This window comes from Chelon labrosus (genome assembly GCF_963514085.1).
Source record: "Chelon labrosus genome assembly, chromosome: 7".
NCBI classification, from domain to species: Eukaryota; Metazoa; Chordata; class Actinopteri; order Mugiliformes; family Mugilidae; genus Chelon; species Chelon labrosus.
The window spans coordinates 19,212,957-19,230,090 of NC_140343.1; the positions used below are offsets into that span (position 1 = coordinate 19,212,957).

Genomic DNA, 17,134 nt, shown 5'->3' on the forward strand with positions numbered 1-17,134 from the left:
GTGTTGTAACAGTTGATTAAGTGATTACTTTGCTGATGGAAAAAGTGATTTAATTCAGAACTTTGGCTTCATTTACTAGGCATAAAGATTGATTGAATAATAAAAAGCATAACCGAAAGTGAAAACAGTTCCAGTCCTGTATTAGAGTAGAGTGTGAGTATTACTAGCCCTCTTGTCCAAAATCTTCAGTAAACTTCGTTAGCTTCTCCAAGTCCTGCTCATTCACCGTGGGCTTGGTGTTTGTGAGTGACCTCAGCATGTCAGCCTGTACAGAGAATATAAAAGAGATACTGTCACTGTGTTTATCAGTGATACATCACTGATACTCATACATCAATGACTTCTGTCTTTTCTCACCATGGACACGACTGGCTCTAGAAGTTTCTCCCCAAGAACCTCCATCCACGTCATAGCTATGGCGTTGGGATCCCCAGGTGAGCACGGAGTCAGCAGGTCTTCCACCACAACGTCGGGATTGTTCCATGATGACCCCCGAACCTGAATGAATGATTGTGGAGGGACAGAAGTAAGGACACAGTTACTAGAAACACTAATCCGACTAATCGCTGACTCCCAGTTTGGGTGGAACTAGTTTAGAGCTCTGTTTTTTTGTCTCTACCAACTCATGAGGCAAATATTTGTCTCTTGAGCTGCTAAATGCTCCAACATGTTCACCAGCTAGCTGCTAATTGTGTCTGACTGCTGTTGGATGCTGAGCAGGTGGTGTACAGTGGGTTCATGGGACCCTAACCCTAAAAAATGACAGTGTTAACCTGTAAAGTTGTGGGTTAAGAAACCAAAAAATGTATTTCTAGAGAAATGTCATGTAAATAATGTATTAGCATGTAAAGGTAAGTAAGGTAAATGGACTCATTTTAGATATGACAGTCTTATTCTGAAACAATATATTCTGGTTTAGAAATTTGAACTTCTCAAAGCAGTGCAGTTACTGTGATTTCACCTTTTTGAAGTGAGTGGCCGACTGAACCTTCCTGACAGGCTGCATGAGGGCATCCCTGACGATTATACTGATGTCTGCCCCAGAGTAGCCGTCTGTCTTTTTGCCCAGAGTAATGAAGTCCGCTTCCGTCAGGCTGTTTTGGGTGGATCCCAGGTGAAGCTTGAACATGGAGGAGCGGGCGTGCTCCTCCGGCAGAGGAATGTAGATTCGCTTTTCAAACCTATGACACAAACAATTAGCCATTATGGAGCATTTAACCCCTTAAATCCTGATAGTTACCCATCGCAAACTGGATGAAAACCCGCGTGGGATGGTGATGAGGTGAGTAAATTAAGCTAACCTTCTTCTGATGGCCGAGTCCAGTGTCCACGGTATATTTGTTGCTCCCAGGACCAGGATTCCTTCATTATCATTTCCAACACCTTAGGGGAGAAAGGAGCATCAGCAATTAGTGGTTTGATTGATATTTGATTGTATGGTTCCAGTTTCTTCACTGTGACCGTTTGCAGCCTTTTTTGTCATATCTCACAGTAAACTGAACATCTTTAAGGCTGAACATCTATTGTTGCAATTTTTACTGTTTTCTGACAAAATTTCAGGCAGATTAATTAGTAATGGAAACTGTTAGTCACAGCCTCTGAGGAGCATTTCTTACCCTTTCTAACAAAACACCACCTTCTAGCTCTTAGCTCAGATTCCCATGTATCTCCTTTCACTCACCCTGCATCTGCACGAGGAACTCTGTCTTGATTCTGCGAGCGGCTTCACTCTCGTTCTCGCTCCTGGAACCGCAGAGGGAGTCAATCTCGTCAATGAAGATGATCGATGGCTTGTGTTCTCTGGCTAAAGTGAACAGGTTCTTCACCAACCTAGGGACAGGCAGAGAAGCAAAGACAACAGGTGTTTGGGTTTTTTTTGGTAGTCGTTTTCTTATATTTAAAGCTTTATGATCACGCAAAGAACCTCACTTTTCACTTTCTCCCAACCACTTGGACACAAGGTCAGAGGAGGAGATGGAGAAGAAGGTGGAGTTGTTGGCTTCAGTGGCCACCGCCTTTGCCAGGTAGGATTTCCCTGTTCCTGGAGGGCCGAACAGAAGGATCCCCCTCCAAGGTGTTCGCTTTCCTACACAAAGACGTATAGCATTTTTAAAAACTGCGCACATATCCACAACAGATACACTTCATTAACTCTGGCTCTTGTTTTCTGTACCTGTGAACAGATGTGGGAATTTGATGGGTAAGATAACGGCTTCTTTTAAGGCTTCTTTGGCTCCCTCCAGGCCAGCTACATCGTCCCACTTAATGTTTGGCTTTTCCATAACAATGGCACCTGTAAGAGAGGCATGAACAATTTCTAGACCGGAGTATTTAATATTTTTGAAATACCATTAAATTATGTTAGTGTCGCTCACCTGAAAGTTGATTTTGGAACTTCTTCTTCTCTGGGTCGTCCCCTTCTTCACTGTCACTGCTAAAATAAAACCGTCACTGTCACTGATTTACATTTGATGCAAAATGGGGCACAATGAAAATAGTGACACTGTCCAACTTGTAAACTTTCAAGGAAACACTTCCCATAACACTAACAGGTGTAACCTATCAAGCAACACTTGCTTGAATATATTGAATCTTAAAAATAGAAGTTCAACTGATGAGGCGCTGCTTGCATTAATTGCTGTACTGCCACGAAAACAGACCCCAGCTTTTTAGGGCCCTTAATATGCAAAAACATCAAATCCAAAATGAGGCAGTCTAACTTTAAGGTAAGGTCTAACTTTACCACTAATAAAAACATAATTATGCATGTATTATACACTACTTATAATCCCAACATAATAAACATAAATAACTTAGGTTCTTAGTATTAATATAACTATTTCATAGTTCTAAATTAGGAAGTTATTCAACCTGTGAAGCAGAGCTCAAACAGTGAGTCTGGCAGATACAACAACAAACACAGGTACAATGACTCATTCCACATAGTTATTGATCAGTCTCACTCTTTGCCACCGGACTCTTTGACAGGTTTGGCCGGGGGACTCTGCTCCTTCTTCTTCAAATATTCCTTCAGCTTCTCGGCTCTGTCCAGGTAGTCGGCGCACTTGGCCCTGATGCTCTGCTTCGCTCGATCGCCCTGGGCCTCATCTGCAGCAGCAGCAACACACAAAGGGAGTTTAAAAGAAGGTGCACGTGGGTAGATTCATTCATTCATTCATCTTCTGTAACCGCTTGTCCTGTGAGGGGTGGGGTGGGGGCTAACACAGAGAGACAGACAACCATTCACACTCACATGCACACCTACGGCCAATTTAGAATCACCAGTTAACCTAATGAGCATGTCTTTGGACAGTGGGAGGAAGCCGGAGTACCCGGAGAGAACCCACACAGACACAGGGAGAACATGCAAACTCCACACAGAAAGGCCCAGTCGGCCCATGGGTAGATGATTAGATAAGTTCTGTAAATCAGATTCCTCACACTTGACCACATGAAGGAAGTATTGCACTGCATGCTGATAACATCTGAGGGCCTCTTCGTAGTTTTTGGCTTTGTCTTCCTCTGCAGCTTTGCTGGCCAGATCTATAGCTTTCTGAGGACAAATGACATGAAAGAGAAGAATTAAGGCTTCAACTTTCCAATAATTAATGGGGTTATTCATTCTTGTTAAAGTAACATTTCATATCTTGGTTTGATTATTATTTTGTGTTGTGATAAATCCTTGTTACTAGTTATAGTAAAGCTATTAATGAAAAGCTTTAAGTTCATGGATGCCTAAAAAGAAATTTGAAGCCACCTGTAAAGGTCCTGCCTTTCAGTACTGTCAGCACAATATACACTCACTCTCCAGTTCATGAGGTGTATTCTAATAAAACCTTAGCTTCACGACGGTTATGGAATTCAGTATTAGTTTATAACGCGTCACATAAATAAAAGAGAGCTGTTGATTGAACTGTGTTTTCATTTTGGAGGCTGTGGACTGTAGTATGTTGAACTGGCATATGTTTCTATTATTTTGACAACCCCATTCTAGTCACTGGTGTAGGCTAAATAACAGAAACACTTCTGTGTTTAGATCAATCCAGTTTAACAGAACCACAAACTACATCCGTCAAAATAATTATACAGTTGAATTACCACGCCGTTTTAACATCAACTAAACATTAAGATTAAGATTTAGTGCGGGACGGTTATATTATGACGCGTTTCACTAGTGTACCTAATTAAGTGGCAAGTGAGTATGAGTCAAAGAATTTAAAGTACAAGTAGTCAATCTGCAGTGCCCCCCTGTGGCTGATTGCAGTTATTACATGTTCCATTATACATGATTCTATTATGACATCTATATAACTAGTACAGTGGTTCACAACCATCTTTCATAGGATCACGATAAACATGATCAATCTGTATTCATATGTGGGACTTTGTCTCCCATATTTATATATATATATATATATATATTTATTTATTTTGAAAAACTGATAATTTCACTAAATGCCAAGAGCTCGTAAAACATTACCACTCAAATAATTAGGTCGACGTATTAAGCAGCAAAAAATGACAATACTCAAGTAAAATATATCGAAACATTTACGGAAGTGTTTGGGTAAACATACCTCAATAGTTTCTATCACTACGAAGGCTAAACACAGAGAAAAAGTTGTTTTATTTTACATATTTTAACTCAAGCTGATCCATAAAGAAAACGTAATGGTTTAACCACCATTAATAAGGCCGTGTTAATCATTATTATCATTGTCCTTTCGTTTTAAGACAAAGATGCTTAAATCAGAGTACTTCTATAGCTAAAGCAACCATTTAAAAATAACCCAATGATTTTGACTTTTGTCTTGTTTAGTACAAAGACTCTCGTGTTGACACGCTATAAGCAGGTAGCTCGATTAGTAAAAGTCTGGGACTCACCTGTAAATTTCCGCCCGCCATTAGCTGTTGTTATGTCGGTCAAACTCCAGCAACTATATTTAGATAAAACTGTAAACCCGTTTACTACCTTCTTTTCCCGGTTTCCTGCTACATATGTTTAATTGTCGAACAACTTTAAAAGCAAAACATCCCAAAGGTTTGTCTCTCTTCCGCATCAACAAAATCTCGACTGTCACTTCCGCGATGGTCACGTGACATGACGTAGTTATTATTGGCTTTAACAGCTGTGGTGAGAGGATGTTTCGCTCATGCTTTAGAAAATTACATAATCAGTCAAGGTAACTTAATAGAGGTCAATATTTCTAATCAGGTAAACCAAAATTAAATAAAAACTAAAACACCCTTAATCACAGTACAGATGAGTTACAAGTGTACATTAATACTGACCGCTAGTACGTATTACTATAACATGTTATATCAAGTGACTGAATATTTTTCCCACTGCAAAACCTAATTTCTTCAAAATAAAATTTACCACAACAAACATGCACATGGACACTCCTGCATTTAATAAAGAAAATTACACTTTATTACATTTATTAAAAAGGCAAATAAATAGTGTGCAAAATATCTAGAAATATTACAACACCCGGGGTAAACAAAATAAATGCATATATCGTGGAAGAACAGCGTAAAGGAGATGATGATGCACATGGCAGACTAATGCATTTTGTGTTCTCTATACTCTATACTTAGTCCAGGCTTGTTCAGCATATGACAGCTTCATTGCAGCCGCAATCAAAAGCAAGCATCGTGTACAGAACATGTTGTAATTGAGTATTTGACGCTGTTTTTCCCACTCATCCTCAGTGTGTGTCACAGGCAGATACGTAGGCAGGAGTCTGGGTTGTCATCAACTGTGTCCGTTTAAGATTTTTGGATGTAGTACCTTTAGGATGCGATCGCTCTTTGTAAGATCCGCTGGGAGTTCATTATTCTGAAAAACATGCGTGAGAAATACTGAGGTATAGTCTACTCAAATTCTATCTGTTTGTTATAACACCTTTCAGCTCTCAGTGCCTCACCTTATTTGGTAGTGTAGGGTCTGCGTTGGCCCCAAGCAGCAGCAAAACACTTTGGAGATTGCCACCCATAACAGCAGCATGAAGGGCAGTAGAGCCGTTCTAGAAACAAAGTATAAACGTGAAACTACTTTCGCTTTAACTGTTTCAAGAAAATATGCTGACATTTTGGTAAATAAATATAATATGTTTCTTGCCAGGTGTTAGAGTAGAAGAGTGTATCCAAAAAGAAGCTAAAATAAGGGCAACTGGACTTTTAGAGAAACTTTAGAAAAGAAGAAGCAACTTGGATGTGTGGCGAAGCATCTTCACGAAACTCAAGTCCAGTTGCCTTTGTTTCAGCTTGCTATCAGACCTACTATATCAATAGAATAGTACATTCCAGATAACCTGGAGCCAGAAGCCGAATAGCTGAGCTCAAAACAAATGCTGGAAACAGGAGCAAACTCTTAGCCTGGCCACATCAAAAGCTAGCAAAATCCACAAAACACCACATCTAAATGTCAATAAGTAACACGCTGTAATGCGTTCAAGCTGTTTATTGACACAAGAGTCTCATCTAACCCCTGGCAAGACAGCAGATGAGCATACTCCCCAAAATGGACAACATCTATTGCAACGTGTTTTACCTTGAGAAGGCCAAGCGAAGGAGAAAACTTCAGGAGTTCCTCAATGACGCTGTTGTGTCCTTTAAAAGCAGCTTTGAATAACGCTGTTGAACCATCCTTGAAAGCAGACAGCAGATAAAGCACATGATTATTTAACGTACCTCCTGTCTAAGTCCAGCTACATGACATGGTCTTTATCAGCAGGAGTGTGAATACAATTGTCGACACGTGCTTAGGTACCAAACGATTTTTTCTATTTGAGGATAAAATGTTTCTGTGGTTATGATGGCAGCCTCCTAAAGTGATGTTATGATTTCCACTCCCATTTCAAATAGGCTGCTTCGTTGTCACTAAACAACCCCTTTACTTACACTTCAGTGCACTTTATTGGTCTTAAAAGATCAATATACTTGTCTGTCAGCATCCCGATCTGCACCGCGTAAGAGTAGCACCTTCACCACCTCACTGTGTCCCATCTGAGCTGCCATCCACAGGGGGGCAGTGCCATCCTGGAGAACCAATGGATGAGAACGGGGTTGCACAGAGAAAGAGCATAAGAGGGAGCAGGTGACAAAGAAGAGGAGAGTTATGCAGGTCGTGTGCGGAAGAGGAAGAGATGGGCGAGGACATTACCTCCCTTGGTTGGTTAACCTTGGCACCAGATGACAGCAGCTGACGAATGACAGTCACATGACCCTCTTGGGCAGCGAGGAACAGAGGGGTAGCACCATCCTGAGTATAAGAATATAAGAATCACCTCAAACACAGGGTAATACTGTTGTGTGGTTCTTATATATCTAAAAAAACAAGTTTGAAATGCTTCCAATTACACGAAAAAGTCTATTAATGAAACATTCATATGTTCGTACTATTTATAAATACACTTTTCTGCAGTAAGGCTGTTTTCCCCGGCCTTAGGACTAATCCTGCTCAATGTGACTCACGTCTGACTCAGCAGCCTGCAGAAACCTGAGAGGCCGGATTCCAACTACTGGCACAATGTGTGTAACTAAACATCATGTCCCTGACAGATGAGGAGGGTTTAAACATGACCGTGAGGGGGTGGTGACAATGAAAGAAGACAGGCTTAACGTCAGGCTGACGTGAAAGCAAAGGGCCTCACAGTTAGCTTGTCGTGAACGTTGGCTCCATTCTTCAGCAGGGTGTCCACCACCTTGGAGTGACCATACTGAGAGGCAACAGTGAGAGCTGTGCCGCCGTCCTGCCATAAAAACACACAAGGGCACACAAGCACATTAAGTTTTTCCAAGCAGCAGGCGTAATAAAAACAGCGGACTGTCCCTATGAGTGTAAAAAAACAGCAGCATACTTTGCGTATCATTGTCTCATTATCTCCCCTTGATGCATTGCGATGTCTGAGATGATAGCATCGCAGCATTCCCTATCACACCCCACATTACAAAAGCTGTGATACACATCACTGTGCATTGCAGCATACCTTTGTCTGGAATTCAGTGGAGGCACCAAATTCAAAGAGGAGCTTCACAATGTCATGGTGTCCCTGCTGGGAGGCGAAGAAAAGGGCGGTTGAACCTGTCTGGAAGGAATGATGAAAAAGAAAAAAGAAAAATACTGACTGACGTTTACCACAATGAACATTAACCTAATGTTGACTACAACCTTTCATGCGTGGACATATTTGAAACAAGGAACAGAATAAATAAGAGTCCATGACTCATTTTAAACATCAACATAATGACATATATAATGTTTTCTTACAGCTAATCTACTGTTCAAACATAAAACTAACATTACATACTATTTGTGAAATCTGCTTATTTGTTTTCAGACAACTGAATGAGAAAAAAAAAGATGCCTCTCTTGTATCTGTATGCTAAATATACAGCTACAGTCATAAGTCCAGTAAACTTTGTTTTAGCTCAAACCTATACAGCTATAGCCAATAGATAGATATCTTCCCTCGGGACAAAAATAGAACAGTTGTTTGTTTGTGCCATATTATTTTAAGCTGGCAGCAGCCACTTCCTGGAGTCTCCAATGGCAGCCCTAGCCAGCTTTAGCTTATCTTAGCACAAAATGTTGCTATAAGTTAGCATTGCGCAGGCTGCAGGTTAGACAAATCCACCAATTAGCACCACAAAAGCTCACTTTTTCACACACTATATCTAATGTCTAAGCCAGACTATTTCCTGGCTACGTACAGTCAACAACAGTAGCAGGCAGCTGATTAGCGTAGCTTAGCACGTAGGATGGAAAAATAGCTTGACTGATATTGTCTGTATTGTAGGTAAAACACATTTTTTTTCTATCAGCATCTCTAAAGCTCAATATTTCACACAAAAACAAAACTGCAAAAACTGCAATTATATAGGTTGTGGGCCAGACTATTTCCTGGAGTCTCTGCTGGACTCCAGATGCAGTTCAGTAAAGTCTTTAGGTAAATTTTCCCAGCATACCTCTCTCTGGTAGTTGATGTCGGCTCCTTGCATGATAAGCTCTTTGACGCACTCATAATGGCCGCTGTACGACGCCACCATCAGCGCTGTCGTTCCATACTGAAAAATAACAGGCCAATAACAAATATGAAGACTGATTGGATTATGGGGGTGACTTGCTGAAAAGAGTTTTAAATGTGATGATGACTCTGCCAAATTCTCCAGATCTCTAAAAATGAAAACCTTCCACCTTTATGATGATAACAAAAGGCATAAAACGGATGTGAAATTGTGATGGTCCACACAAACGCATGCACCACAGAGGTAAAGCTTGAGGCTCTCTGTGTCCCTACCACAGGTGGGTTATGGTTAAAGCGTGCAGCTGAGCAGCCAGGACATGCAGCGTCCGTACACTGTCTCTGCAGTCCGCGTCCACACGCCCGCTGTTGAGCAGCAGCTGAAGCAGAGCCAAGTTCCCCTTCCTCGCTGCCCAAAACACAGCATTAGCCAGGGGTGTTTCCTTCTGGAGGGTAAATACACACAACAAACACTGGCCTGAAACCACCATTATGACATAACACACACTGAGAGCAGACAATAACAACAGGAGAGTGTGTCCAGGTGTCAGTGTAAGTGTAGGGGTTCACTGGGTCATGTGTCTACCCATGGATGACAGAGGAGCCAGCAGCCAAAAGTGATCAATTACTAAACACTAGTGCATACCCCATCACTGCATAAAGAACCGGCCATAGTTACCATTTGTCTAGCACTGACTTTAAACCACACCTTGAACCTAACATGATTTAGGCCTATTGATGAAGTGTGGGGACTTGCATGTGCCCCCAAAAGAAAGGGAAGTCTCCACAGTGTTTCTAAAATGAATCGTCCCAACGATATTAGTAGTACACATGCATAAACCCCCTCACATGCACAGGTGTGTGTATATGAAAGGACCACAGGTAATTTGATACCCCCATTACATCCACCCAGACGCATGCACCCTCAGAGCCAGACTGTATGATTGCATTATAGCCAGTAAACAGTCTAATGTTTCCTGCTGCTCCACGGGTAAAAATACACCACGTTGTTAAATAAACCCTGAAAACGAAAAAGTCTACCCTTCAAGAGGAAGCAGGTGATATGGTTTAGTTGTTGTTGTTTTTTTTTTTGTCCCATTGCGGCCCTTTTAGGCTGCGAGTCGAGAATGATGGATGGAGAAATCTGGTTTACCTTGAAAGACATCCTGCAGACCTCATTCGTGACTCATGTTTCTTCCTGCGTACTCACTCATTCATTAGACGCGATAGTGAGCCCCACTCGCCTGTTTTGCCGCACTGTGTTTGGGTGTTGGCGGCGCCGGTTCGCGGACATAATAACAGGCTGACAGTCAGCTGAGACCATCCTCTGCAGTGAGTGCTGCGCGGAGGTCTGCGACAAGCCACCAGGGGCCGCTGCTGAGCACACACACATACTTCTCTGATAATGTGGCTGCGTACATATTTTTTTTTTATCAAAAAAAAACCAAACCAAAACATTATTTTATAGTATATAAAGATTTATATTTAGAAAAATATATAAATATATATTTTTCTAACAGTGTCAAAGTATGGTAAGTACCTAAATAGATTTACATTTTAAAAATTGTTTTAGCATTACAAACATGTAATGATCTCTGCACTGCTAAAATTTAAACCTTAGTCCCCGCTCTCAATGTCCCACAACTAGAAAGATCCTATATTTTCCAAGGACTACGGAAGAAAAAGAGAGTACTTGTCTTGTGAACTCTAGTAAGGGTATAGATTGTAAACCAAATACTGTTGTTAACTACAGTTTTATGCTGCTTTTTGCTACATTACAATTAATTAAAAACCTTAAGCAAATGCAGAATGCAAAATACATTTCTGATATACAATATACTGTTGAAGACCTGCTTTAAACTTAACTTTAAAAAATCCAAAAGTAGTTTAAAATTTGTGTACCAAAATATTATTTTTTTTTCCTTCTAACTTCCTATTTATTCTCTCACAGCCACTTTTAACTTTGTCCCTTTGGCAGGGGCTGACCATACAGCTGAAAAACTATTTGAATGAATAAAAAAACAGTGAAATGATGCTTACACGTTGATGCATCTACACTGTAATGCCATATATATTGCTTCAGGCTTTATTATTATTTACTAACCCTAACCCTTGCTTTAGCTGGACTTTGTATTTTTACGTACTATACTAACACTTTGTCTTAAGTAGGGTTCTTCTTTCACCACTGGTTTTGGAAAGTTAGATGTCAGGTGTTGTGCTCAACTATAAACTGCTATTGGAGGGATTTGGCTCTGAATAATTACAGCAGTACAGCAGAGGAGGAGCAGGGAAAGCATCTTATTTTTGTTGACTAACGTCCTGCTCAAGTTCAGTCACAATTGATGATTTAGGGTTTGAGTAAGAGTACAGCAACAACATGTACTTATTGGAACGCTATATAAGGCAGGTTGATAGTTAATCTGCTTCTGTGTCACTGTTCACATTTGATCTCAGAATATGGGAACAAAACAGACTCACATCCATGCAGGTAAGTTGGCTGGGGCTTTATATTTCATATGGAACAGAATTTTATGGGGTTTAACTCTTGATGCTTTCTAAGTACAAAATATGTTGTCTGTGAAGATTCTCAGTCATCCAAGTCATGGTACTGGACTTATAGAGGGTTTTTAGAAGACGTTTTTCACCACTCATCTATAGTGGCGAAATTGAGTTTTTGGATACAAAATATGTTGCCTCTTCGGTTTAGTCTTTCTTTTTTTTTCATTGTATATTTCATGTATATTTAAGAGAAATTACAGAACACATTTTATTCTAGGAGTATTGAAAAGGTTCATGTTAAGCTGTTAACTGATTGTGCCTTTTGGCTAATCACTGATAAACCTCTATTTATATATCATATTTTGCAAGACACTATACAACCATTAGAATGAAACTGCTTGGAATTTGTTTGGTGACTGGTGACGTGTCATCATCTGTAAATGGTAAGAACAACAAGATCTGTCTTTTTGTGAGTTCATACAAAGCATTTACAAATGGGCTCAGTGGTGTCCACAGCAAAGAGCCACAGTGTTTTTCTGTGTCTGTTTCTATGTATCAAAGTGAGCATGTAGAGTAGGGGCTCAACCATAGTGTGTTTGTTGCTGCAATCGTTACCTTGCAGCTTTTTCACAGGTTTTTGTTGTCTGGGACCCTGACCCCAGGTTCTGTTTTCTAAAGTATACTCACAGTATAACAAGAACCAGGGTGTAAACAAATTAAGTCGTCTGGCACATTTCCACTGTCTGGTACCTTTAACATTTAGCAGCAGAGTGTCGGATTAAGGTCAAATTTAGTCTGAAACTATACTTTGATGTTCTCATCCTTCTAGTGCAGCAGGCCAGTTCTCTGCTGAAAGCAGCTCTGCTCTCTCTCCTGCTGTGTGGCCCACAGCATGTGCTGTCAGACTCAGATGAGGTAGTCCTGACTGAATGGGAGATCTGGAAAAGCAATCATGGCATAACCTACGAAGAAATGGTAAGAGTAATTATACGTTTAAAAAACAAGCAATGACAAAGCGCAGTGCACATGTGCCCCGATTCTCTTGAATCTGTATTTGATGTGATTTCTATGTTACCATTCAGGATGACGTGCAAAGGAGGGCCATCTGGGAGGAGAATAAGCGGATGATTGAAGACAATAACCAAGGGTTTTTGATGGGGAGGAGGCCATACACTATGGCCATGAACAAATATGGAGACCTAGTAAGGAGTTTGCTCTAGCAGTGAAGTGATGTTAAAAATAGTATCAATAAATGAACTTCAGAGGTGCTGAGAGGAGGATTTTTTTCCAGTCTTAATGCTAAGCTAACCAGCTGCTGTTGTGATCAGTATTAATGTTGTTAATTAATGTCATCAAACTCTTGGCAAGAGAGCAATCGAGCCAATTTCTCCAAATGTAGAACTATTTAAAATGATTTTACTTCAATAAATAGGTTGCTTGGATTAATTATCGTGATTATTAACCTGATGAATAACTGGAAAACAAGCTTCTCTGTGTTGTCCCCATGTAGACAAGACAAGAATACCAGGTTTTGCAAGGTGCCACTATAAACGCTCAGTACGTAAAGAGAGGGAAGGACGCCTCGGCTCGAAGACTGCGTTATAATGCAAGGAAGTCAGAAGCTCAGTTCGTCGACTACAGAAACACGGGATACGTCACAGAGGTTAAAGATCAGGTAACACCATGATACAGTCACTTGAGTGGGTTTTTTCAAGTCGGAATCACTGTCATATCTATGTTTTAAACATGCTTTTCAGGGTTACTGTGGTTCGTGCTGGGCCTTCAGCACTACAGGAGCTATAGAGGGACAAATGTACAAGAGGACAGGACAGGTTGTATCCCTGAGTGAGCAAAACCTGGTGGACTGCTCCAAATCATATGGTACCTATGGCTGCAATGGTGCCTGGATGGCCAACGCCTACGACTATGTGGTCAGCAACGGACTGCAGTCATCAGACACCTACCCGTACACCTCAGTGGTGAGGCTCAACCTCCATAACGACCGTTGATGACTCTGCATCCAGCTTGTGCTTAACATTTATGTCTCTCCACAGGATACACAGCCCTGTTACTATGACAGCAGACTCGCAGTCGCACATATCAGAGAGTACAGGTTCATACCACAAGGAGATGAGCAAGCTCTGGCCGACGCTGTGGCAACTATTGGTCCAATCACAGTAGCCATCGATGCAAATCATTCAAGCTTCCTGTTCTACAGCTCAGGTTAACTACGGAAAATACTCCCACAATGCAATCAAGATGTCAACAATGATATACTTTTATATATATAAGTGGTTATAATCAGTCCAAGTGTGTCCAGGCAAGTAAGCTTTGATTAAACTACCAAACAGCAGAAAAACTAAATTAATTAGCCGTAGCTGAAGAAAGTGAACCTCTTAGCAACCAACAAGCCACATATTTCCTTCAGGGTTCGGTGGAGACCAGAATCAGAGTTAAAGCACACCACATTTATGCCAATGGTGCTCTGTATCTGCTGTTTGTTGCACATTCAGCAGTTCATTAACTGTTTGTAAAGCTTCTTTTTGCAACCCTGTAAATGACACAAAATCTTTCACAGGAATATACGACGAACCCAGCTGTAACCCCAACAATCTGAGTCACGCAGTGGTGCTGGTCGGCTACGGCTCAGAAGGAGGCCAAGACTACTGGATCGTCAAAAACAGGTCTGCTCTGCTCTGCATTCATTAAATAGCACAGCATGTCAAACACTATAGTTTCTATTACATTTAAATTTTCTTTTCTTTTTTTTTTAGTTGGGGATCCAGCTGGGGCGAAGGTGGCTTTATGAGAATTGTTCGAAATGGCAGAAACACTTGTGGCATCGCCAGCTACGCCTTGTACCCTATTCTGTGAATTTGATAAGATGCTAGAGAGTTGAGTGTTAGCGCTCTTCAGCGGGACTGGAGCTACAGAAGACACTAGTCATCTTTGTACTCCGTATTTTGTTATCCATATTTTCCTTTTTGACGGTGCTAAATGTTTGGGTTAATATTCATGAAAAATCTCCACATTTATTCTCTCAGGGACATAGCACACACATAAGCCTTACTGGATATATATATTTAGTTAGTTTTATTGAAATGTACCAAATATAAATAATTACAGTTTTAAACACTAAAGTAAGACTATGTAACCTTTGACAGACCAGACCAAACACACCACCACTTACAAACAAAAACACAGCTGCTCCATTTCAGGCTAATCTGAGTTTATGCATAGCATTTAGCATCACGCTGTAAAGGTCTGGTCACCTTTGCCTGACAGGCCTTGAAACTAGTGAACTCACTCACATAAATAAAATTTATGTTGATTTTTAAGTTTTATTTTGAGTTTTAATTACTTACTACAGTCTGGCCCTTACGTTTTTACTGTATACCATTAACAAGCTCCCAATGCTTTGAGAGCGACTGACTGTTACTCCACAACTAAGAAAGCCACTGTACATTGTTAGTTCTATTGCCCCTCTAAGTTGCTACTCAAAAGAGAAAGTGATTTGCACCTCTGTGAGTCCATTTTCGAATTAGCAACAAAAAAAATGCCAATAAAGACTCAACGGAGCACTGCAGAAAAAAATAGAAAGAAGCTATATTGCTAGCATCTATCCTAGCATTCCAGATGGCTAACGTGCTAGCAGTTAGCTTGGCAGTCACAAAAGTTGGTCTGGTCTGTAACCTGATGTTAACCATCCTATAGTGCTCCACGAGTTACACAGTTATTCTTTAACAGATGCTTTATTTACTACCATTATGCAACCATATCAGTTTTGAGGATTAAAGCCTGTCATAAAGAAAATCAGGGTGCCCCGTATGTAGAGAGTTTCACTGAGCTAGGTTAGCCAGAGGGTTTATGTGTAATTCTCATAATACATAACCAGACTGCAATATTTTGTTATTATTGGTACAGTAACACTTGCATTGATAAGAAATTACATATAGATATTGACATGTTATGAATTAAAATCTGGCCCCAGTGTTTCAGGACTCAAAAAACAAGGTTCTCAGACTGTCAATGGAAATAAAACTTTTTACAGTGCCAGTGTGTTTGTTTTTTGCTGGTTGTTTTGGTACTTATCTTAATTAGCTACAATATACTGTGTTCCATCAACTGACATGTGGTGTGGATAATAAAGAGATTTAAAGTGAGATCTTTTTGAGATTTTTTTTTTACCTCAAAGACCTACAAATGCAACCGCACCTTGCTGAACTTTGCCCTACTGGTATTAACCCACATTCACACTCACTGTCATATTTTTTTTTCTGCATGTCCCTCAAACAAAAAGCTCCAAGGTTCACCTGCTCCTGAGTTTACCTGGCAGGAGGAAGAGGAGGAGCCCTCTTGGCGGAAAGGATTTTTTCCAGTGCTAGACTCGGCTCACTGGCAATCTTACAATGCAGTGGAATACACATTTTCTTTGTGTTGCAGCGTGGTTGGTTTTGCTCTGCTTTGCTCGGGTTTGTCCCTCCACTCAGAAACATCCAAAGTCTTGGCACGACAGACACACTCGGGTCCAACAGAAGAGACACAGCACAAAAAAGTTCTTTGATCCTTCCTTCACCAACCAGACAGCAGGTGCTATCACTCAGGTAATGCAGGTATTTGTCGAGCGGGATTACAGTGCATGAGGTGACAATGTCAAGAAATTATTTTGATGCAATTTTTTATATTCTGACACTGTCACTGTCAGACATGCATTTTATCATTTTATCATTTGCCAGGTACCTGAAGCTCAGGCCTAGATACTGATATCTTTCAAGGGTACATAATAGTCTTGTGTATGTGTATTTCTAGCACAAACACGGTCCTCATTGCGTTTCTCTCTGTATGTCACAGCCTGATTTTCTACTCATACCAGAGAAAACGGTATTTTCTGTACGTTCAAGGATGAAATGAATTGGATTACTTTGTGATTACAGATGACTTCTAACCAGGTCAGGGAGCTTTGCTTGTGTTAATTATGCCACAGTTGACTGTCCAGTTCTTTGTGTGCCTGTGCAGAAGTGCAGCTCCGGCTTTTACATAGAGCGGGCCGGACCACACAGGGGTCAGTGTGTGCCATGTAGCTGCAACGGACTCTCCGATGAGTGTGATGAGCATACGGGGAGCTGTGTGGTTGGTGTCCAATGACACATGTTAATTTACAGCACACATCAAGGTTGTAGCATTTGTGGCCGCACTGCTGAGCCTGACGCGTGTTGTGTTTAATCAAACCGACCTCCAGAACTGTCAGTTCAACTCTACCGGGGACCGCTGTGAGAGGTGTAAAGAGGGTTACTATGGAAACGCAGCCAACAGGACCTGCCTCGCCTGTCCATGTCCATCCACGCAGAACAAGTCAGTATTTGTTATTCCCTCCACTCTCTGCCTCTACAGAGTTTTTGCTCATGTATTTATTTCTTCATTTAGTTTTTTTTTTTTTTAATTTAGAGAGAGTTAAAAAGCTTCTTTGCTCCCTTTTAGTTTTGCATTGGCCTGCATGGACGTCGGCTCAGGGGAGGTTCAATGTTTGTGTAAACACGGTTACAGTGGACTCACATGTGAGAGGTGGGGCACAATGTAGTAAACAGACCACTGGATCATTTTCATCA

General features: G+C 40.8%; 3 protein-coding genes across 3 annotated transcripts; 1 reads left to right on the forward strand and 2 right to left on the reverse strand.

Moving 5' to 3' along the window:
- Positions 1-127: 127 nt before the first annotated feature.
- LOC311490662 (vacuolar protein sorting-associated protein 4B-like) lies at positions 128-5,074 on the reverse strand. The gene is made up of 11 exons (XM_084548273.1): positions 4,885-5,074; positions 3,442-3,553; positions 2,964-3,108; positions 2,376-2,434; positions 2,174-2,293; positions 1,930-2,086; positions 1,682-1,830; positions 1,302-1,383; positions 962-1,181; positions 358-498; positions 128-265 (listed from the first exon to the last, which is right to left on the reverse strand). The coding sequence occupies exons 1-11, from the start codon at positions 4,903-4,905 to the stop codon at positions 164-166; spliced, it is 1,308 nt and encodes a 435-aa protein (XP_084404399.1). The 5' UTR covers positions 4,906-5,074; the 3' UTR covers positions 128-163.
- A 445-nt stretch (positions 5,075-5,519) lies between these two features.
- On the reverse strand, positions 5,520-9,702 carry ankrd29 (ankyrin repeat domain 29; the record flags this gene model as incomplete). Its single annotated transcript, XM_084549035.1, is given in 11 exon segments — positions 5,520-5,769; positions 5,771-5,842; positions 5,931-6,029; positions 6,557-6,652; positions 6,946-7,044; positions 7,169-7,267; positions 7,659-7,757; positions 7,995-8,093; positions 8,974-9,072; positions 9,365-9,475; positions 9,676-9,702. Coding segments are annotated over 11 exon segments (948 nt in total). The 3' UTR covers positions 5,520-5,721.
- Positions 9,703-11,968: 2,266 nt separating this feature from the next.
- On the forward strand, positions 11,969-14,602 carry cts12 (cathepsin 12). The gene is made up of 6 exons (XM_084547777.1): positions 11,969-12,730; positions 13,039-13,203; positions 13,286-13,507; positions 13,583-13,751; positions 14,107-14,212; positions 14,303-14,602. Exons 1-6 carry the CDS (start codon positions 12,653-12,655, stop codon positions 14,400-14,402), a joined length of 840 nt encoding a protein of 279 aa, XP_084403903.1. The 5' UTR covers positions 11,969-12,652; the 3' UTR covers positions 14,403-14,602.
- Positions 14,603-17,134: the final 2,532 nt, after the last annotated feature.

Bases quoted from the DNA above. Each gene is read 5' to 3' on its own strand.
- LOC311490662 (XM_084548273.1), bottom strand. From the start codon at position 4,905: ATGGCGGGCGGAAATTTACAG. The intron at 1,831-1,929 runs GTGAGGTTCTTT...GCCTGTCCCTAG, and splicing joins TGGTTGGGAGAAAGTGAAAA to GTTGGTGAAGAACCTGTTCA. The intron at 1,182-1,301 runs GTTAGCTTAATT...TTTGTGTCATAG, and splicing joins GACTCGGCCATCAGAAGAAG to GTTTGAAAAGCGAATCTACA.
- cts12 (XM_084547777.1), top strand. From the start codon at position 12,653: ATGATTGAAGACAATAACCAAGGGTTTTTGATGGGGAGGAGGCCATAC. The intron at 13,204-13,285 runs GTAACACCATGA...CATGCTTTTCAG, and splicing joins TCACAGAGGTTAAAGATCAG to GGTTACTGTGGTTCGTGCTG. The intron at 14,213-14,302 runs GTCTGCTCTGCT...TTTTTTTTTTAG, and splicing joins TACTGGATCGTCAAAAACAG to TTGGGGATCCAGCTGGGGCG.